This window comes from Somniosus microcephalus, chromosome 11, assembly GCF_052327205.1.
Source record: "Somniosus microcephalus isolate GS21.2 chromosome 11, FLI_Smic_1.0, whole genome shotgun sequence".
In the NCBI taxonomy this organism is placed as follows: Eukaryota; Metazoa; Chordata; class Chondrichthyes; order Squaliformes; family Somniosidae; genus Somniosus; species Somniosus microcephalus.
The window spans coordinates 219,953,346-219,976,111 of record NC_140997.1 but is presented as its reverse complement, the minus strand read 5'-3'; the positions used below and the strand labels follow the sequence as shown (position 1 = coordinate 219,976,111).

The window sequence follows — 22,766 nt, the reverse complement described above, 5'->3', positions numbered from 1 at the left end:
TCTTTAACCTAAATAGGTCAAATCCTGCTGAAGGTTAGGTATCGGTGATGTCACTCTTGCCTCTCGGTCAGAAGGTTGTGGTGTCAAGCCCCACTGCAGAGACTTGGGCACGTAATCTAGGCTGATACTTCAGCGTAGTGCTGAGCGAGTGCTGTGTTAGTCTGGGCAGTCTTTCAGATGAGATGCTGAACTGAGGCTCTGTTTGCCCTTTCAGATGAGTGCAAAAGATTACATTGTGCTATTCAAAGGGCATGCGAGTTCTTTATTTGCCCTGGTCAACATTTATCCCTCAACCAACATCATTTAAAAAAAAAAAGCGCAGATCATCTGGCCATGTATCTCAATACTGTTTCTGGGACCTTGCTGTGTGGAAATTAGCAGCTGCATTTGAATACATTGAAGCTGTGACTATCAAAAGTAATTTATTGGCGGTGAAGTATTTTAGGATATCTGAGGTCATGAAAGGCACTTTATAAATGCTGGTTCTATGTTAAAGGTGCTGTATAAATGCAAGTTGTTTATTTCTACCAGAAACAAGGTTTCTGGCAGTTGGGTGTGCTTGTCTGCAGTTGGCACTGTCACCATTGCGTAGGCTAATCTAACCTGGGGATTGTTTTCCCAGATTGTGTGCAGTGTGCCCCATTATTTACTCTCCAGGCTGTACCTCAAAATGTGACTGTACATTGAAGAGGTTTGTTCTGTGATGCATGATTTTTTGGATTAGATGTTCTGTGATGCATGGCTTTTGTAATATCTGCAAAAGTTCCTGAATCATGAACTGACCATCAGCACAGACAAAATGTTTGTAGCCACTTTATCAGCCTTTTCCACATTGGTGGATTGGGGTCCATTCCCTGATATCCTGTCTCGTGAAAGGGCTTGGCATATCAAATCCCACTGAAACCTCTTGACTGAATTTGTTTCTGTATGGTGCTGAATAATATCGTGCTGCCTTTTTGGAGCAGAATAAACCTTGAGCTGTGGCATGGCAGACAGGTTTGACGTACGGAAAATTGTATTTTAGTTTAAGAATGTCCCAACACATGGTCTGCAGGCCAGATCTGTGCCCGTAACTTTCTTATGTTAGCGTCAGCTGCTTGAGTTTTCTCGACCTGGAGGGTTGGAATAGATTACTCACTCCATGGTAGATTTAGTCTGCCTAAGGCAACCTTTTTCCATCAATTGTGGAGCAACCTTTACTAATTCTCTGAACTCAGAAAATTGGATAAACTAGGGAAGCTCTATTCATAATTGCTGCAGAAATACTGTTCTCCGATTGGTGGGTTCAGATGCCTAGTCTTCGCAGGGACAGGAATTTTAAAGAGCTATGGTTGAGCAGAAAACACTCAAAGGTGAAAGGAAATTCAGTGGCTTCTTGGATGGGGTAAAAGGAGCTTGTGCGCTGTGTTGTAAAGCAGTAAAGTGTTTTTTATGTTAATGAACTTGATTTGCCTTATTGTATTATGTCAGTGCTGATCTGTCTTATTTACCAGATTACAAACACAGGTCATCGTTGTGAAGCTGTTCTCACGAGTGAGTCCTATTGAACGATGGGTTCCAATAAGAGGTGAGTATCCTGAATCCATATTCTTGATGGTTTATGGAGGAAATGAAACATTGCAGTGGTGTGGTGGAGGTTGTTCTTGAGGTTTGGGGTGAAAGAACATTGTTGGTGCACAGTTTGAGGCTACGAGCCCTGGGAGTGCTTAATGTTAACACTGGGTGTCAAATGGAGACACACTCCCGATTTCCAGCACACAGATTCTGCACCTTGAAAAGCATGAATTTGATTTTAAAATGGTGTGGAGATGCCGGTGTTGGACTGGGGTGGACAAATGTAAGAAGTCACACAACACCAGGTTATAGTCCAACAGTTTTATTTGAAATCACAAGCTTTCGGAGCGCTGCTCCTTCATCACCTGACGAAGGAGCAGCGCTCCGAAAGCTTGTGATTTCAAATAAAACTGTTGGACTATAACCTGGTGTTGTGTGACTTCTTACATTTGATTTAAAAAATAAGTTTTGTTTTATATAGCCTGATCAGAATCTTCAAACTTTGAGATTTTATGTCATGGTATTGATATCGTGCAGCATTTTGACTGGTGAAGCTGATGTTTGGAAATCCAGGAGCCATAATCTTATTCTGTCTTCCTGGCAGGTGGAGCAAAAAAGAGTCATGAATGTAGCTGCAAGTTTAAACAGTTTTCAAAACAGTTTTTTTTACAAATCACTAGCCATTTTGTGTGGCCATGATGATTGTAACCAACAGATAGCTTAATATTTTTAAAATTGCATTTGCACGCACTTCCTGTCTACAAAACCTTAGTCCCCTGTTGTCATACTTTTGTCATATTTCACCATTATAAATTCCTATGTCTACATTTTATAATGGACATTGCCCATGTAAATGTGTTGTATTTACACACTCCTGCAAGTGGTGGTAGTGTTGTGCCTTTTTTTTTATCTCCCAGCTTCTCGGTCTGTACTGAGAAGCCCCTAAACAACCAACCAACTCTGCTTCCCAAATTCCAGTAAGTTTAGCTACTATTAACTTCTTATTTGTGAATGCATAAGTGGTACATTAAAGATTGGGATAAAGTTCAAAATAAAACCAGAGTAGGGAGATAAATTGTCACAAGTGTCAAGGGGCTTAGGTAGAGATCATGCATGTTTTAGCCATTCCGTAGCCTTGAGGTCAGTATTGTAGAGTTTGATGTGCCCTCCTGGTAGACCAGCATGAAACGAGCAGCAATTCAGTAGATGGGTGGCATCCTCAACTACAGAGGGGTGTTCCTGAGTCCCCAGATTTGGTCATTTGCTGTAACGCTGAGCACCAAACATTTAAAACAATTGGGTTTGCACCGGAGATGGTGTGGCCGTGCGAAACCATGCAGTCTCGTCAGGCTGGTAAGGATGATGGAGTTTCGTAGTGAGCTGTACGTTCCCATTCTGTTTGCCATTTCCCTTAGCAGAGAGGCTAATAACTAGGGGCATAGGTTTAAAGTAATTGGTAGAAGGATTAGAGGAGAGTTGATACAAAGTTTTCACCCAGTAGGTGGTGGGGGTCTGGAACTCACTGCTTGAAAGGGTGGTAGAGGCAGAAATACCTCATCGCATTTTAAAAAGTACTTGGATATGCTGTAACTACAAGGCTATGGACCAAGGACTGGAAGGTGGGTTTAGGCTGAATTGCTCTTTTTCAGCCAGCACATACACAGTGGGCTGAATGGCCTCCTTCTGTGCCGTAAACTTCTATGATAATGAGGCAACATGCATTGTGGAGGTGGTTGGTAGCATAGTCCAGATTCGTCTTCTGCTGATGAGCCGGTGGAGAGCCGTCTCCCATATATCTTGGAAAAGTGGCAGTTGTGGTACCTCCTGGATTTCCTAGAGCTTCTTTGCAGCAATAGGACGCCTGATGTTCGGTGGCCATACATTTGAGAGGACTGGTAGCCATTTGGTGTTTGAGTCACTGTTGTTGTGTGATTTAAGTGTACGTCAGCTAGTTTTGTGTGGGAAAGTTTCACCACGCAGAAGCATAATATTCTCCCAACTGATTAGCACAGCTAACACGAAGCTGCACAATGTTTGTGCAGTAGCTTCCCAAGTTAAATCTGCAAGTTTATTTCGAAGGCCATCTTCTCAGTTACCTTGACATGGCGGTTCTTGCATGCCCTGACTTACTGTGCGCAGCACCAGAGTATACATGTGAAACTGGTATATTAAATCTGTATTTGGCACCTTTTTATTAATTAAAAAAAAACCACCTTCCCATCCTCTTCCAAAGGCGTTAACTCCAGCTTGGGGTACAGTTCCAAGGGCACTCCCGAGTACCTCACCCAGATGGTCATTCTGTAAGTGTCATCCCAAGAGTGGGTTGGAAATTTTTTAGTGGGGACTTTACAGCCTAGCCTGGTGTTTCTTTGTGCACTTTCTAACAGGGCTAACCAGATAGTGAGCAAAAATAATTCGATACTGATCAGGTGCAGAATTCCCTCCCCCTACAAGCCAAGGGCTTTAAGGCCAATTTTAGCACTCCTCCTGGTAACATGGGTAGGATCAACTAACTTGAGAGGCTGGGAAAAGAACCTTGGACCTCTGATTTGTATAGCTCCGCTACATATGAGCTTTACAAATTATACTTTGTATGCATAATTTTTTTAATATACCATTGTAACTTTCCTTTTGCTTGTTTTTCTTCTGCCTAATTGTTCCTATGTGTCCAGTTGTTGCAGAGTTTGCAGTGGATTTCCATTATGTGTACGCACGTGCTTTTCTCTCATAGCGTTCTCTGTCTCTGCAGAGTAAGTAGAACTGAACGCAATGGCAGATATGGATCCGATCAGATCAAAGACCGAGTTGATCGGAGAGACCGGAGCTCGAGGGGCACCGATCGGGACTATGATCACCGAGGTTCTAGTGATGATCGCCGTAATCGTCGACATCAAGACCACCGGAACTCTGAGAATTCTGAAGCTGGTGTAAGTGAAAATTTATTGGAATTTGACACTTTGTGACTGATGTATCTGTTCAGAGAAAATGATGGCAGGGTCGTTGTACAGCACAGTACAGGAAACTTTTTTTATCCCGGACCGGCGTGGTGCCGGTTTATCAAAAAGTCCGGATTACAGAGAGGTATAGTAAAAGGTACGAGAGCCCCGTACACGGCCACAGATCCAGGTGTCCCTGTTGCATGGCAACAGGTGCAGGAACCCCAGCCACAGATCCAGGGCCTAGAAATTGAGTTGACGCCGCGCCAGGGCTTTAGCGGCAGAAATTTAGCGCCGGCGCTAATTCCCTTGCGCGCGCCAAAAATTCAGTAGCGCCGCGCCCAGACGGCTACCGGCGCTACTGGCGGGCGTGAGTGCCTCCCAATGGGCGCTGAGTGCCGCATTGCGGCGCTAATCCGGCGCTGTGGCACCCGGTGCGGCAGGCTGGGGAAGTGCAGGCCTCCTCCTCCCGTTAAGGAGGCGCTGCCTTCACCCGATCGCTGGCCGTTTGATTTTTTCAAAAATGAGCCCGGCACCTCTGACAAGTGCCGGGCTTGCAGGCCAGACGCATCTGTTCCGCGGCGGGGGGGTGGAGGAGTCCGGGGAGGGAGGTGCGGGCAGGCGGCCGGTGGGAAAGCGGCCGGCCGCCGCGCGACCTTAATGCGCCGGCGCTAACTTGTGTAAGACTCGGTTGCCAGAGTCTTAGTTGCGGCTGCCACGGGCGAGGCGGCCGCAACTGAATTTCGGCGTTCGGGCGCGTTGCCACGGCAACCGGGACGCTGCGCACACCGATGACGTCATCGGTGCCGGCGCAGCGCAACCGGCTAACGCCGATGGCAGTGCCGAAGTGAATTTCAGAAACGGCTATCATTGCGGCGCTAGGCCCTCTAGCGCCGCAAAATGGGCGCTAACCCTACTGAATTTTCAGCCGCGGGTGTCCCTGTTGCATAGCAACAGGTGCAGGAACCCCGGTTACATGGCCACAGATCCAGGAACGGCCACTAATATGAAGTAAAACTTACCTGAACCTACTCCTGAATTTTGCCGGTTAACGGAGATTTCCGGTTATTTAGGTGCCGGTAAATCGAGAGTTTCCTGTACTTGATCAATTAGATTTTATTTGTGCTTTCTAAAAAATTCTTTAAACGTATGCATTCTTGTATAGTAGATTCATCAGGTGGGAGCACCTTGCTTAGAGCTACTTCACTAACAAATTGAGTATAGCATTCTCTTTGACTGATATGTTTGAGCTCCAGATACTTAGTTTGCACTTAATTGTAAATGACAACAGGCAGAGAAGTAATTGGTGTTAAAGGTGTTCCACTTTAACTGCTGAGTTACCACATAGTTTGTTTGGTTTGACTTTCCTCTATTTAATGTTACTTTTGTTGAACTAAGGTCCACACCCTCCTTGAATTTTAATGGTCTCTTTCCCTGCAAGATGAGGTACCTGATAATGCATCCACAAACCCACGCAAAAAGCGCACAGCTAAACAAAGATCGGAATATCAAAACATTGGGCCATATTCAAAAGTGTGAAATTTAATAGACGATCAAGTGCATATGTAGCCGCTATCCATCTAATAAAGTGGGCACTTTGCATGATTTGTTACATAGGAACAGGAGTAGGCCATTCAGCCCCTTAGCTCTGTTCCGCCATTCAGTTAGATCATGGCTGATCTGTACATCGACTCCTTTTCTCCATATCCCTTCATTCCCTCACCTAACAAAAATCTATCTTGAAAATTTTAATTGATCCCGCATCCACAGCCTTTTGGCGAAGAGAGTTCCATATTTCCACTACCCTTTGTGTGAAAAGGTGCCTCTTGACTTCACAACTAAATGGCCTGACTCTAATTTTCATGCCCCCTTTGTCTGGATTTCTTCGCCATAGGTAATAGTTTCTCTGTATTTATCCAATTGAATCTCTTTTATCATTTTAAGACTTCAATTAGATCATCCCCACAAAGATCTAAACTCAAGGGAATACAAGCCAAGCTTATGCAGCATGTGCTCATATTTAACTCCTTAAGCCCTGGTATAATTCTGATAAAAGAGGTGAGGTGAGAGTGACTGCCCTTGACATCAAGGCAGCATTTGACCGAGTCTGGCATCAAGGAGCCCTAGTAAAACTGAAGTCAATGGGAATCGGGGGGGGGGGGAACGCTCCACTGGCTGGAGTCATACCTAGCACAAAGGAAGATGGTTGTGGTGGTTGAAGGTCAATCATCACAGCCCCAGGACATCGCTGCAGGAGTTCCTCAGGGCAGTGTCCTAGGCCCAACCATCTTCAGCTGCTTCATCAATGACCTTCCCTCCAAAATAAGGTCAGAAATGGGGATGTTCGCTGATGACTGCACAGTGTTCAGTGCCATTCACAACTCCTCAGATAATGAAGCAGTCCATGCCTGCATGCAACAAGACCTGGATGACGTTCAGGCTTGGGCTGATAAGTGGCAGGCAACATTCGCGCCACAGAAGTGCCAGACAATGACTATCTCCAACAAGCGAGAGTCTAACCACCTCCCCTTGACATTCAACGGCATTACCATCACTGAATTCCCCACTATCAACATCCTGGGGGGTCACCATTAACCAGAAACTTAACTGGACCAGCCACATAAATATTGTGGCTAGGTATTCTGTGGCGAGTGTCTCACCTCCTGACTCCCCAAAACCTTTCCACCATCTACAAGGCACAAGTAAGGAGTGTGATGGAATACTCTCCACTTGCCTGGATGAGTGCAGCTTCAACAACACTCAAGTAGCTCGACACCATCCAGGACAAAGCAGCCCGCTTGATTGGCACTCCATCCACCACCTTAAACATTCACAATATCTGCACTGTACTCCACCCAAGGCAAAGATACCTTTCCTGAGATGTCAAAATCTGAATGCATTAATCACTATAGGGTTTGACCAAGGCTTTGTACAACTGAAGTATCAGTTCCTCATTTTTGTATTCCAAACCCTTTGAGATAAAGGCCAACATTCCATTAGTGTTTTTGTATTTTTTTTATTCGTTCCTGGGATGTGGGCGTTGCTGGCAAGTCCAGCACTATTGCCCGTCCCTAATTGCCCTTGAGAAGGTGGTGGTGAGCCACCTTCTTAAACTGCTGCAGTCCTTGTGGTGAAGGTACTCCCACAGTGCTGTTAGGGCGGGAGTTCCAGGATTTTGACCCAGCGACGATGAAGGAAGGACGATATATTTCCGTGTCAGGATGGTACGTACCTTGCAGGTGCTGGTGTTCCCATGTGCCTGCTGCCCTTGTCCTTCTAGGTGGTTGAGGTCGTGGGTTTGGGAGGTGCTGCCAAAGCAGCCTTGGCGAGTTGCTGCAGTGCATCTTGTAGAGGGTACACACTGCAGCCACGGTACGCCGGTGGTGGAGGGAGTGAATGTTTAAGGTGGTGGATGGGGTGCCAATCAAGCGGGCTGCTTTGTCCTGGATGCTGTCGAGCTTCTTGAGTGTTGTTGGAGCTGCACTCATCCAGGCAAGTGGAGAGTATTCCATCACACTCCCGACTTGTGCCTTGTAGAAGGTGGAAAGGCTTTGGAGAGTCAGGAGGTGAGACACTCACCGCAGAATACCCAGCCTCTGACCTGCTCTTGTAGCCACAGTATTTATGTGGCTGGTCCAGTTCAGTTTCTGGTCAATGATGACCCAAACCCAGGATATTGAAGGTGGGGGATTTGGCGATGGTGATGCTGTTGAATATCATGAGGCGGTGGTTAGACTCGCTTGTTGGCGATAGTCATTGCCTGGCACTTTTGTGGCCCGAATGTTGCTTGCCACTTATCAGCCCACACCTGAATGTCATCCAGGTCTTGCTGCACTCGGGCATGGACTGCTTCATTATCTGAGGAGTTGCTAATGGAACTTAACATTTACTTTTTTTCAAATCAAATCAAATCAACTTTTATTGTCATTGTTAGTGCACAAGTGCAGTACAACGAAATGTAGGCTTGCGGCTCCCGAGAGTGTACAATTTGGATTAGGACACTTAAACATTTCAACATACATTTGTACATATATATTAGCATAAATATGACCAGAATAAAGTGCATCGGCAGATGTGCAGGCTTTAGTGTTTATTTGTGGAGTTCAGTAGGATGACAGCCCTGGGAAAGAAGCTGTTCCTAAATCTGGTCGTACGGGTGCGAATGCATCTGTAGCGTCTTCCAGATGGTAGGAGGGCGAACAGACTGTGGCTGGGGTGCCTGTGCACTAGTTTTTAGTGATCTGTGCACATGACCACTCAAATTACTTTGCTCCTCCACAGCTCCTAGTCTCCCACCATTAAGAAAATATTCTGATTTGTCTTTCTCTGATCCAAAGTGGATGACCTCACACTTCCCCATATTAAAGTCCATCTGCCATAGTTTTGCCCCCTCGCTTAGTCTGTCTATGTCCCTTTGTAACTTCCTCTTCCCATCTACACAACTTACTGCACCTCCTAACTTCATAGAAACATAGAAGATAGGAGCAGGAGTAGGCCATTCGGCCCCTCGAGCCTGCTCCGCCATTCAATGAGATCATGGCTGATCATCCAAATTCAGTACCCTGTCCCTGCCTTCTCCCCATATCCCTTGATCCCTTTAGCCTTAAGAAATATATCTAACTCATTCTTGAATATATTTAATGAATTGGCCTCCACTGCCTTCTGTGGTAGAGAATTCCACAGGTTCACCACTCTCTGGGTGAAGAAATTCCTCCTCATCTCTGTCCTAAATGGCTTACCCCTTATCCTTAGACTGTGACACCTGGTTCTGGACTCCCCCGCCATCGGGAACATCCTTCCTGCATCTAGTCTGTCTAGCCCTGTTAGAATTTTATACGTTTCAATGAGATTCCCCTCTCATTCTTCTAAACTCCAGCGAGTAAAAGCCCAATCGACCCAATCTCTCCCCATACGTCATTCCTGCCATCCCAGGTATCGGTCTGGTGAATCTTTGCTGCACTCCCTCCATGGCAAGAACATCCTTCCTCAGATAACTTCATCTGCATCGAAGTCATTAATACATGGTGACAAGCTGAGGCTCCAATACGGATTCCTAGGGAACACTACTTGTCACATCCTGCCGATCAAATTGTTCCCTTTGCCCCTACCTGCCAACCAACTACCAACACATATCACGAGATAACAACAGAAATTGCTGCAAACACTCAGATCAGGCAGCATCCGTGGAGAGAGAATCAGAGTCAACATTTTAGGTCTGGGACCCTTCGTCAACACATAGCACGAGGTTACCTCCAATTCTGTGCACTTCCATTTTTGCCATTAATCTTGTGTGGAACCGTATTAAATGCCTTCCAGCAGTCCATATAGACAGCATCCATAGACACTCCCCTGGCCATCATGCTAGTGACCCCACAAAAAAAAACTAGATTAATCAGACATAACCAACCAATCACAAATCCAGAAAATGCTGGAAACACTCAGCAGGTCAGGCAGCATCTGTGGAGAAAGAATTAACGTTTCAAGTAGACGACCTTTCGTCAGAACTGGAGCTATATATAGAGATATAGCAGGTTGTAGGCAAGTGCAGGGAAATGGGGGAGGGGAGGAAAGAACAAAAGGGAAGGGCCTGTGATGGGTTGGAGGGCAAGAGTGATTAAATGACAAAAGGGGTGAAGGTGCAAGGCAAAAGGGGGTGCTACTTTTAATCTGGTGGACATGAGTGTGTTAAAAGACCCATTGAAAGAAACCAAATCAAGCACAACTAAAGTCAGCCATGTAATCTGTCGACTACTGTGTTGGACACTGAGCCTAACTTAATTTTCTCCTCCTGTCATCCATCTGTCTTGGTATCTGCAATTCGAGTGTCTTGAATTGGAATTCATTCAAATTAATAAGGGTCTGTGATTTCATAACCTCGCCTCAGCTGTGTGCTTCTCCACAGATAGGAAAGGAGAATCTGCAAGCAATATTCCGTTTAAGCTGCGTGGCCACGCAGCTCCCGCACAGCCGGCTCACCGGCTTTTAAATAGGAAAACCCGCGCATGCGTGGTATTTTGAATGGGGCACGCCAACCCTTAAAGGGGCTGCGCACCTAAAAAAAAATTACGGGGTACATTGTCTACAAGGTCCATTTTTGCCCCTTTCCTATCATTTGGCTGATCAAATCTGTGTTCTCTTACTTGGTACTATGCACTTGTACCCCCAATGTGCCTTGCCAATCTCTCACTTGTCAGAATTTTTAAAACCTTTGCTCTGAGGTTTTCTTCAGCTTTGTTATGCTCATGTTCTTGGTTCAAATTTTCCTTTTAGAGACATCAGGAGAGAAGAAACAGTGACCGGTCAGATGGCGGTTACCATTCAGATGGCGACTACAAGGATCCAGACCGGAATGACCTGAACAATGAAAAAGAAAGCAAAACTATTATGTTACGAGGGCTTCCCTCGTCCACGACAGAGGATGATGTAGGTCTTTTTCCTCCTCCAGTGTTCGTACTGTAGTTACGATAGTGATGATTCGCCCTAGAAACAAAAGGAGGCAGAAAAAGTAGAAATGATAGTTTGGTAGGAGAATGAAAAAATTACAAGTAATAGTTTTCTAGGAGGAAGGAGTGAAAGTGTGTTAGCTTTTCTTTTCAACTATGTTGCTTTAGTAAAAGACCTTGCATGGCTTTTTGTCATATTTTGTGTTTTTGAAGGCATGGTAGCATTTCTCCTCTTAATGTGAGCTGCGTTTAGAATGTATACTGTGCGGCAGAGAATATTCTGTTTCAGAGCCAGTATCAGATATTCAGAAGTGAGTGACGCCAGTCAGCCCGACACTGTCTTCATTCAAAGGCCATACACGAGCACTTTTCAGCCGGCGTCACCAGTAAAGTGATCCCTGGCTTTTTTTTCCCCTCTTGCAGTTTTGTTGCTTTTGTTAAACTCGTGTTTCCCAACTCCCTGCTGCCCCGGTACGAGAGAAAGTGACGTGCTTACTGCAACATGTTGGCTGCATAAAAAAAAATTTAAATTGTGATATTGTCTATTTTCTCCCAAGAATTCTGAACTGTGAACTTGCTATTGTGTTGGGAAGTCCTTGGCAATTGGCTGTTTTTGGGATTCCAGGGTGGCTTCTGGAAAATGGGGATGCATGTGGAGATGGGAGCTCTGTTCTGCAACGACAAGTTCATTAGATAACATTTGATCACAGTGCACTGATTTAAATTGGAAAGTGTAGTGCCATGGAGTTCCAGTAGGTAGCACTGCGATTTTTTTGTTGTTGAAGTTAACGCATGCTAACCAGGAGTCCTGGCAAACAAATGTAGGTCCCTTACAGTCAGAAACGGGAGAATTTATAATGGGGAACAAGGAAACGGCTGAGCAATTAAACACATACTTTGGTTCTGTCTTCACGGAAGAGGACACAAATAACTTCCCAGAAATGCTAGGGAACCAAGGGTCTAGTGAGAAGGAGGAATTAAAGGAAATTAGTATTAGTATAAAAAAAAAATAGAGCTTGAGAAATTAATGAGACTGAAAGCTGATAAATCCCCAGGGCCTGATAATCTGCATCCCAGAGCACTAAAAGAGGAAATAGTGGATGCATTGGTTGTCATCTTCCATAATCTATAGATTATGGAACAGTTCCTGCAGATTGGAGGGTGGCAAATGTAACCCCACTATTTAAAAAAGGAGGGAGAGAGAAAATGGGGAACCGGTTAGCCTAACATCTGTAGTAGGGAAAATGCTAGAGTATTATAAAGGATGTGATAACAGGACACTTAGAAAATATCAATGCGATTAGACAAAGTCAACAGGGATTTATGAAAGGGAAATAGTGTTTGACAAACCTACTGGAGTTTTTTGAGGATGTAACTGGTGGAATAGATAAGGGAGAACCAGTGGATGTGGTGTATTTGGATTTTCGGAAGGCTTTTGATAAAGTTCCACATAAGAGGTTAGTGTGCAAAATTAAAGCACATGGGATTGGGGGTAATATACTGGCATGGATTGAAAATTGGTCAGACAGGAAACGAGTAGGAATAAATGGGTCTTTTTCAGGGTGGCAGGCGGTGACTAGTTGGGTACCGCAGGGATCAGTGCTTGGGCCCCAGCTATTCACAATATATATCAATAATTTGAATGAGGGAACCAAATGTAATATTTCCAAGTTTGCTGACGAGACAAAACTAGGTGGGGTTGTGAGGAGGACGCAAAGAGGCTTCAAGGCGATTTAGACAAGTTGAGTGAGTGGGCAAATACTTGGCAGATGCAGCATAACATGGATAAATGTGAAGTTATCCACTTCAGTAGGAAAAACAGAAAGGTAGAGTATTCTTTAAATGGTGATAGATTGGGAAATGCTGATGTACAAAGGGACCTTGGTACACCAGTCACTGAAAGCAAACATGCAGGTGCAGCAAGCAGTTAGGAAGGCAAATGGTATGCTGGCCTTCATTGCAAGAGGATTTGAGTACAGGAGCAAGGATGTCTTACTACAGTTGTACAGGGCCTTGGTGAGACCACACCTGCAGTACTGTGCAGTTTTGGTCTCCTTACCTAAGAAAGGATATACTTGCCATAGAGGGAGTGCAGCGAAGGTTCACCAGACTGATTCCTGGGATGGCAGGACTGTTGTATGAGGAGAGATTGGGTCGACTAGGCCTGTATTTAGAAGAATGAGGGAAGTCACACAACACCAGGTTATAGTCCAACAGCTTTATTTGAAATCACAAGCTTTTGGAGAGCTGCTCCTTCGTCAGGCGAAGTGGAGAGAAGCATACAGGCACAGCATATATAGCCGGCGAAAACTGCCAGATAATTACGGGTAATCTTTCTAACTGCCCTTTATCACACCTCGGCAGAGAGATAATTACAGCAATCAAAGGTGTGAATGGTGTCCAAACAGATCAGTCAGGGAAACATTACATCAAAGAACAATGAGGTGGGGTCACAAGGGGTCAAATGTTGCAGATGCTGGGGTCTGTATGAAAAACAGGAAAAAAAACCCAAAAAACTTTGCTGGCAATCACAGCAGGTCCGGCCGCATCTGTGCAGAGAGAACAAGCCAACGACGACTCGAGTCTGGATGACTCTACGTCAGGTGGGGTTACATGTAGCGTGACGTGAACCCAAGATCCCGGTTGAGGCCGTCCTCATGAGTGCGGAACTTGGCTATCAGTTTCTGCTCGACGATTTTGCGTTGTCGTGTGTCTCGAAGGCTGTCTTGGAGAATGCTTACCCGAAGATCGGGGGCTGAATGTCCTTGACTGCTGAAGTGTTCCCTGACTGGGAGGGAACACTCCTCCTGGCGATTGTTGTGCAGTGTCCGTTCATCCGTTGTCGCAGTGTCTGCATGGTCTCGCCGATGTACCATGCTCCGGGGCATCCTTTCCTGCAACGTGTGAGGTAGACAACGTTGGCCGAGTCACATGAGTATGTACCATGTACCTGGTGGGTGGTGTCCTCACGTGTGATGATGGTATCTGTGTTGATGATCTGGCATGTCTTGCAGAGGTTGCCGTGGCAGGGTTGTGTGGTGGCGTGGTCGCTGTTCTCCTGAAAGCTGGGTAATTTGCTGCGAACGATGGTCTGTTTGAGGTTAGGTGGCTGTTTGAAGGCGAGTAGTGGAGGCGTGGGGATGGCCTTAGTGAGGTGTTCGTCGTCGTCGTCTGACACGTTGAAGGCTGCGGAGAACATGGCGTAGTTTCTCCGCTCCGGGGAAATACTGGACGACGAAGGGCACTCTTGGTTGTGTCCCGTGTTTGTCTTCTGAGGAGGTCTATGCGATTATTCGCTGTGGCCCGTCGGAACTGTCGATCGACGAGTCGCGCGTCATATCCCGTTCTTACGAGGGCGTCTTTCAGCGTCTGTAGGTGTCCATTGCGTTCCTCCTCGTCTCAGCAGATCCTGTGTATTCGCAGGGCTTGTCCATAGGGGATGGCTTCTTTAACGTGGTTAGGGTGGAAGCTGGAGAAGTGGAGCATCGTGAGGTTGTCCGTGGGCTTGCGGTAGAGTGAAGTGCTGAGGTGTCCGTCTTTGATGGAGATTCGTGTGTCCGTGGAGATTTCTGTTTCTATTTATTCCTCAACCAATACCACTAAATACAGATTATCTTATTGATGTTTGTGGGAAGTACTTTATTGGCAGTGAAGTATTTTAGGATGTTCCACGGTCATTAAAGGCCTATATAAATGCAAATGTGTCTTTATTTAATGGCACTGTAGCTGTTTGTGAATCATAGCATGTTACAGCACAGAAAAGTTTGATCTAGTGTTCAGTTATCTACTCAACACGAGTATCAAAGCATTGTAGATCTGAGTTCTGAAGACTGGGAACTGAAGTGTCAGTAACAGACTCAGTAATTATTATTTTGGTGTGTAAAAATGTTATTTAGGTTCATGGGTTTTGTTTGTGTTAGTATCAGTTATGATTTTAGAAAACAATTTACATAGAAACATAGAAGATAGGAGCAGGAGTAGGCCATTCGGCCCCTCGAGCCTGCTCCGCCATTCAATGCGATCATGGCTGATCATCCAAGTTCAGTACCCGGTACCTGCTTTCTCCCCATACCCCTTGATCCCTTTAGCCTTAAGAAACATATCCAACTCCTTCTTGAATATATTTAATGAATTGGCCTCTACTGCCTCCTTGGTAGAGAATTCCACAGGTTCATCACTCTCTGGGTGAAGAAATTCCTCCTCATTTCTGTCCTAAAAGGCCTACCCCTTATCCTTAGACTGTGACTCCTGGTTCTGGACTCCCCGACCATCGGGAACATCCTTCCTGCATCTAGTCTGTCCAGTTCTGTCAGAATTTTATAAGTTTCAATGAGATCCCCCCTCATTCTTCTAAACTCCAGCGAGTACAAGCCCAGTCGACCCAATCTCTCCTCATACGTCACTCCTGCCATCCCAGGTATCAGTGTGGTGAATCTTCGCTGAACTCCTTCCATGGCAAGAATATCCTTCCTCAGATAAGGCGACCAAAACTGCACACAGTACTCAAGATGTGGTCTCACCAAGGCCCTGTACAACTGTAGCAAGCATTTGGGGAGGAGGTGGAATATTAATTGAGTTGTTAGATGGCAGTGGTTTAATCGTGGCTGAAAAAAGTCACATCGCAAACATCTGATTGTGAAAGTGGGGGAGGGGGTGGGAGGCACAGAAGTGAATTGGGGTTCCAGCTAACACATCCTAGCATGACCAGAAGTGAAAGGTGTTGCTGCAGTCAAGAATACCTCAAATTGCCTCCTCTTGTTTCTGTTGAAGTTTGCTGTGATTAATTGTGGCACAATTGTTTAAGTAAGTTTATAAAGGATAATAGAAGCATCTATCTGTCTATATTGGATTTGTTGCGTTAAACAAAATCTTAAACTATTTTTGCCTTTGTTTTTAAAAAATAAAATTCCAGTCCTGCTTTTTGCGTTTTTATTTTTTCCATGTGGAGAGCAGCCTGGTGCCTTTTTTGTGTTGACGGTGAACCCGAACAATAGGAGCAAAGCTGTATTCTACTATTCCTCGGCGCAGTGTGTTGGAACGCTGATATTCTATCTTTCTCACATTCCGTGCAGATAGAACCGCCGATCCACGTTTAGTGTTTTTGAGCAGTTCAGTTCATGCGTTTGATCCGGATTGAATTGTGATCGAGTGTTTTGAGTTGGCTTAGTAAATACTATTTTCTTTCTAGATTCGAACTGTTTTAGAGCCTTATGATGGAGTTCAGCCAAGAGATGTGCGACTAATGAGGAGCAAAATGTCAGGTGAGATTTCTGTTCCTGCTCCAGGTTTCTCCCCATCCTCCCTCCCTCCGCCACCCCCCCCCCCCCCCCCCCCCCAAACAAAAAAAAACCACATTTGGTTTACCCAGTAGCTGAGAGTTCAGCATTAGAACACAAGAATTTGCCATGGCTGAGGAACGTGAAAAGTATCATTGAATTGTTGAAAGCAAGATGTAACTTCTCTCTTAATTATGCAGTGGCAACAGTAGTCACTGTAACTTTTTCCTTTTGTAAGTTACAGACAAAGGGTTATAGCCCAGGATTTAAGAGGTCCCATCATTTAAGGGCTGGGGTCAGGAATGTTGCTTTGCCTTTCCCAAAATATCAGTTCCCATTTTTTTCTTTCTGGTATTTTTATTTTTCTGTCTTTCTCCTTCCCTTTTCTTCAATATTATCTCCACTGCACTCCCTTCATGTGTTCTGCACAGGGGTGGTGGTGGTAACAGCAGAAAATGTAATCCCAGTGAAAACTGGGTTGCAGGTGGGTACCACATATGGAATCTGTTGTTTGAGGTCAATTTGTCATGGCCTGCATGAAAGATGCCTTTTTCCTCTCTCCCATGCAACTTTAAAAAAAAATCTTTTTGTAGAAGTATTGTTATCCCTAGATATTGACATTTTGCACTGTTCAATTCCTTGCCATGGCAAAGAAAAGGAAAAATGAGATCACACAGAGAAACACTGCTTCACAAAATTGTAAATGGAGACGCTTTGAAGCAGGAGGGTGACTTGAGAGATTCATCTGAGAATGGCTGCTTTAAAACCCATTGACTAACACAATCCCGTCTATATCTGAATGCTGTCTCTAGGTCAAAGCCGTGGCTTCGCCTTCGTGGAGTTTAATCACTTGCAGGACGCAACAAGATGGATGGAAGCCAATCAGGTTGCTTCATCACAAGTCTAGATTTCTTGGAGGAAAAAAATAAAAAGGATCAAATTGTCTGTATTGAAAACTGATGTAATGAGACACAAGGGCCTTTTTCCAAAACGAGTGAATTAGTTTCTGTTTTTCTGTAGAATTCTGTATAAATTGCAAACTCCGTAGGACTGATTGCAAGTACAACCTTTTTATAAATAAGTATAAACCACAGCTGGCGCAATGATTCAGGTTACATAAGGCAGCAAAGACAATGGTGAAAATAAGGGGATAGGGCAGAAACTACACCTACATTTATAGTTGGCCTTTAGTGGATGCTACAAAGCTATTTTGTTCACACTGAAGAAACTGTTAATTTGGTTCAGTGAGACCTTTTTTGAATGGCCCTAACATAACATCCAGTGTAGCATTCATTCAGCCTTCTATTAGCTGAGAACAAGCTAATTTCTCCCCATGACAGGAGCAAAGGCAGCAACGTCAGATATCGGACTGCAGCAGATCAAGAAGGCGGCTCACCACCACCTTCTCGAGGGCAATTAGGGAAGGGCAATAAATGCTGGCCTTGCCAGCAATGCCCACATCCCAGGAACAAATTTTTAAAAAAATGAAACTTTGCTTAGTGGTATGTAGGTGAGTTAAGTTGAGCACAGTAAAGGCGGTGTGATGCATATGAGAGTAGCAATGATAATTGTGTATTGCCCTTAACTTTACATACTGTTTCCCAATCAAGGGATCAGGAAGTCAAGTGACCTGATCCGAGGTGTCTGGTGCTCGAGGCCTATTTACTGAAAGGTATGCTGCAGCAGCAGCACTGATTGACTTACCCTTGAACTTGGACTTAATACAGTTTAGTTTTCCCTGCTTGTTGGCTTGACTGATGATGTAAGCACACTATGAGGAACAGCAAGCACAAACCTGCACCCTGATATGAGGTGTTAGTACACTAATGTAGTATGACACTCCATAACCAAACTGGTCCTAGGTTCTCCCTGGTCAAGGATAAGAAAAGCAAGCTGAAGCGAAACAATTTTTGTTAAAAGCCTAATATGTTACTTTGTATTTAGCCAGTTCTAAATTACTTACTACATTTTGTGCTTGTTATCAGCTATGTGTATTTGTGCTTTATACAGAACAATGACAGTGTGTCAAAGGCATTTTTATTAAAATACAAGTTGAATTTTATGATACACTCAAGGTCACGAGCAGCCTAAAAAAAACATAAATATCAAGCGAGTTGCTGCTGAACATCAGAATGTCAGGAACAAGCTTTGGTAGTAATCGATGAAAAGTGATAAACCTGTAATTCAAAATGAGTGATTTTTAGACTCTCTTTCACCAGTTTCTGTTTCTTTCAACATGCACATCGTACAGGAAACTTTCTGGTATCCGGCACTGACGGGACCGAGCTGGTGCCGTTAGATCAAAACTGCCGTATAAAACAACTCCAATGTTAAAACATAGAGCTTTTCAGCTCTGTGTGAATCAACAAACCCTGTTGCTTAGCAACAGCTTCAAAACAGTCGGCTGCAGCTGCAAGCGTCTCTAGCTGAAGCTGTTGCTTAGCTACAGACCTTGCAGAGCCTGACTGGGGGGAAAAAAAAAGCAACGAGAAGTAAAAAAACTTATAGAAAACGGCTCCTGAATTTTGCCGGTAGATAGAGCTTTCCGGACTTTTAACCTCCGGTTAAACGAAAGTTTCCTGTACCACTGTTTGAGGCAACTGAGCCATCTGCTCCCAGGCCTCACTCACCTGCTTTGAAATCCGCTACTATGATGTGTGTGAGATCAGTTTTGGGATGACTTGAAAATTTTCATTGCTACCTGAATTTGTATTTTAACAAGAATCCTGACGCGACTGGGTAGTATATTTTGTTTTAACACTGTCCTTTCACATCTGTGACTTGGATTTAAATCTGGCCCAGCATTTTTGGGTGAAAGACTCTTCTAAAACAGCTGTAAGAATCTTGCCGTAAGTGTGTTTTGGCAGTCTGAATCCAGTACTAAATGGACGAGTTCCTAACACCAAATTTCCCATAATTTAGGAGTGATTGAGATGGTACAAGGATAGACGTTGTAAGAAATGCCATATTGGTGCAGTAGGAGATACACGATTGGGATTAGGGCACATTATGGGGATGGAGTTTAGAGGTAACTAGCCAGAGTCTAACTGTAATGCTGCGACAGTGGAGGGAGTGTGTGTCCCTCAATATTGATGTGTTAAATTAATAAAAATTTACTTAATTTAAAAAAAAATTGCAATTGTTTGATATGTTACGTCATAGTATGCAGTGTTCTAGGCATAGTATAAACGGTATGTTGTAGTTGTGAGTAAGCTTTATCGAGCAGCTTGGGTTATGGGTAGCCTGAAGACTGATTCCAGAGGGTGCCAACTGTAATAATAACATACTGCTGTCTTTGCATTCTGCGTTGGTACCTGGTGGGTTTTCATTTTATCACCAGACTTTTGACAGCTGCTCTGTCCATGTAGGGTGGTGTTGCTGAAGTGCCAACTGGCTGCTGGCAGGGGTCAGTTTTCAGAGTTTCCCCTGCTTCAAGCACAAAGTGCAACCCCAGTGGAATACATTGATGAGTTGCAGGTTAGAGGAAACCCAAGATCTTCCTAGCCTGGATTGCCATTGAGGGAGGATTGCCATTGAGGGAGTGATATAGGAAGGCGTCCCAGCTCTGCTTCTGCTTGATGATCTTTTGGATGTTGTGCAGCATCTTTGCCAGTTGGGCTGGATCTTTGGGCGTGATCAGAAAATATAAAGCATTGTGCCCTCTCCACCATAGCCTGTTCTTTTATCTCATTGAATTTCCCACAAAATTGAAGCTAGTCACTCCCACTCTTTTACACCAATTCATATACTTTATGGTGTGCGAGAGTGTAGTGCTGGGAGAGGGGTCGACAGCAAAACCAATCTCTTTCACCTGGAGATGGTGCAGTGCACAGAAGTGGAGAATTGAACATTGCCCAATGTAAACATCAAACATACCAAGTTTGGAAATATCCTTTTATGCTATGGAACTGGGTTGAGATAACTTGCCCATTTCATTAAGGCCGTTGCAGCCTGTGGGGGGAGAGAACTTTCATCAGAGGTGAAAAGACAGTGTGTTAACCCACTTTGCCTCCCAGTCTTTTTCATAATTCTTATTAAAAAAATTAGAAATATCAGACCTTCCCTTGAAGATTGAAATCTGTGAGCACACAGGCATATTAGGAATCTCTTCAGAAATTAGGTAGGCAGTGTAGCTTCTCGCACGTCTGATTTGAAAAATAAAAACGTGTCTGGATTTTTTTAAAAATTAGAGTTTTGCTAGGTGTGGCTTGGAGCAGAGATTTGTTATGATATCTCTGCGGAGTAAAACCAAAAATAGAGAGCTGTCTGGTGCTTAAAGTTAGTATTCTGATTCCTACTGTTGACTTGACGCCCTGACATGTTTCAGAAATTATGACATGTTTCCATGGAACTTTAAATCGTAAGGTCCATTGTTCGGCCAACAGAAAAAATTCATAGTTTTGCCGACACTAGTTTTGAAAATATATAGGCATACAAGTTTGAATTGAAATTGGAGAGCATAGGATTTTTGATGGCATGAAATTTAATCAGCAATAGTGCATTTTTCACTTCTGTGTTGCAATAGTTGGCTGGTTTGTGGATAAATATCTTATCCACTAGGTTCCTGGGATACATTATCTGCTAGGATTAGCTCAGCAGTAGCAGCTGATGAGAGTACTTGCTGTTCCTGACTCTGATTAAATGACTTGGACAGATCCTGAAAGTACATTGTAAACTATTGTCTTTCTGTAAGTCCACAGTTCAAAACTTGTGTTTTAATATAAAATTTGTAAACCCTTTGCACATCTAATTAATAATAATTCTATGCTTGTGGTGTTTCTACTCAGTAACATCGGCTTTCAGTAATAGCAACAAACTTTTACTAAATGTAGGGTTTGTTTTCCTTCCGTTGTACTGCCAAGAACAAAACATGCAATGCCACTTTTACTGTGTTCCATATTTGAATTTATAAGCTTCAAAGTACAGGAGACGCCTCAAAAATAAGGGGGTGCATGTTGATTTCTAAAAAGATGCAATAAGGATCGCTAGTAAATAGGATGAAGTACGTGGGCCAGATCCAGGTAGCAACAGATTTGTCACGAGGGATCTTGCAACACCTTCCACATAATGCTGCTTGAGCTTTGTTCAACCAGCCCAATGGGTCGGAAAGATTTTAGATGATGCAGCAGATTCTGCCAAGCTTAGTGGTTGATAGGTTATAAATGGGAAAGAATTACTTTTCATTTCGTTAAAGCAAAGCTGACTTAAAATAAATCTGTCTCTTTAGAATTTTAAAGCATAATTTTAATTTTTTTTTCTGCAAGCATTAACACAATAGAGCTGTCTCACTCCAGACCGCTTGTGATCACGCTCTTCTAGCTGGACCTTTTGTGACTTGGCCTGCTTCCATCTTACTGAAGACTAATAAGGATGGGCTAAGTGTAGGTAACCTAGTGCCCTGAGCTCCCTGTCCCCAGTACATACATAAATGCATATACATACATTCACGCACTAATTTGGGAGAAATAACTCCCCTCCTATACGTGTGCACTGCCATGGGAATATTGACACCTTTTTCTTGAAATGGTACTAAATGATCATTTATTTTTTACAGAAATACCTGACTATACAGGGGAAGTATGTCACCATGCACTACAGCAATCCACGACCAAAGGCTTATGAAGATTGGCTTTGTGGCAAGGTATTTTGATTACACCACCTATATAAGTTTAACTGGGGATCTATATGAATGTCTGTCTTTAAAATGTTGATGGGTTAGCATATGCCATGATTTTTTTTAAGGATGGGTAATGTTAGATCTACAAGATTACTTTTCAAACAATTAGTTATTCAAAAAACATTTTTCGTGAATTACATATCCATGGTGTTGAGTGCTGTCTCTTTACTGCACTAGAACCAATAATACTTTCACAGTGTCTAATCTCAGTAAATGTTTTTAAAGTTTATTTGTAAAGGGAAAACGTGAAGCATTTTATTAATTCCTGACATCGTAAAATAAATTGTCATTGTAAAATATTCACTACATATTTCGTCTTGCATATTGGAGTATAATTCTACACTACTATAATTTTTTTTAACTAGTAACAGTAAAATAGAGACTTCTGGATTCCATGTAAAAGTCAGTTTCTGATATTTTGCTGATATTTATAACATTTTATAAACTTAAATACAGTGCGGCATATATAACTTCAAGAGGCGAGAAAAATGTTTCAAGTGTGGGGCTTCAAAATCTGGTAAGTAGACATCAACTGATATAAACTTCAAGCCTTATCCAGAAGGCTTTCTTTGCAGTGCATTGAATTGCAGTTTGTCATCTGCATGGTTCACCGTTGCCAAGTTCTAGTTTTAATTCCATTTAAAGGAGCTCCGCTTCTAAATTGGAGTTGTCCACGTTGACCTTCTTGATCATCTCCTTTTCATTATTTACATACCATCCTAACGTTATTATACTTATATTTAAGAAGGGTGATAGAACATATCCAGGGAGCTATAGACCAGTCAGCTTAACATCAGTAGTAGGAAAAATAATGGAATCCCTACAAAAGGAGAAAATAGAAAAAATCTAGACAACAAAAATATAATAATGAATAGTCAAC

At 43.6% G+C, this 22,766-nt stretch overlaps 1 protein-coding gene across 3 annotated transcripts in view; it reads left to right on the top strand.

The window, feature by feature from the left end:
• LOC147111258 (RNA-binding protein 5-like) overlaps positions 1-22,766 on the top strand; it is a 53,567-nt gene that overhangs the window by 4,872 nt on the left and 25,929 nt on the right. For 2 of the 3 annotated variants that reach the window (XM_086001989.1, XM_086001986.1), the window contains exons 2-8: positions 1,494-1,567; positions 4,304-4,481; positions 10,761-10,913; positions 16,122-16,194; positions 17,022-17,095; positions 21,764-21,850; positions 22,343-22,403. In XM_086001989.1, coding sequence (XP_085858115.1) covers positions 1,551-1,567; positions 4,304-4,481; positions 10,761-10,913; positions 16,122-16,194; positions 17,022-17,095; positions 21,764-21,850; positions 22,343-22,403 — 643 coding nt within the window. In that variant the 5' untranslated portion in view covers positions 1,494-1,550. The remainder of the gene's footprint in view (positions 1-1,493; positions 1,568-4,303; positions 4,482-10,760; positions 10,914-16,121; positions 16,195-17,021; positions 17,096-21,763; positions 21,851-22,342; positions 22,404-22,766) is intronic. The other variant, XM_086001987.1, reaches the window with a different exon arrangement.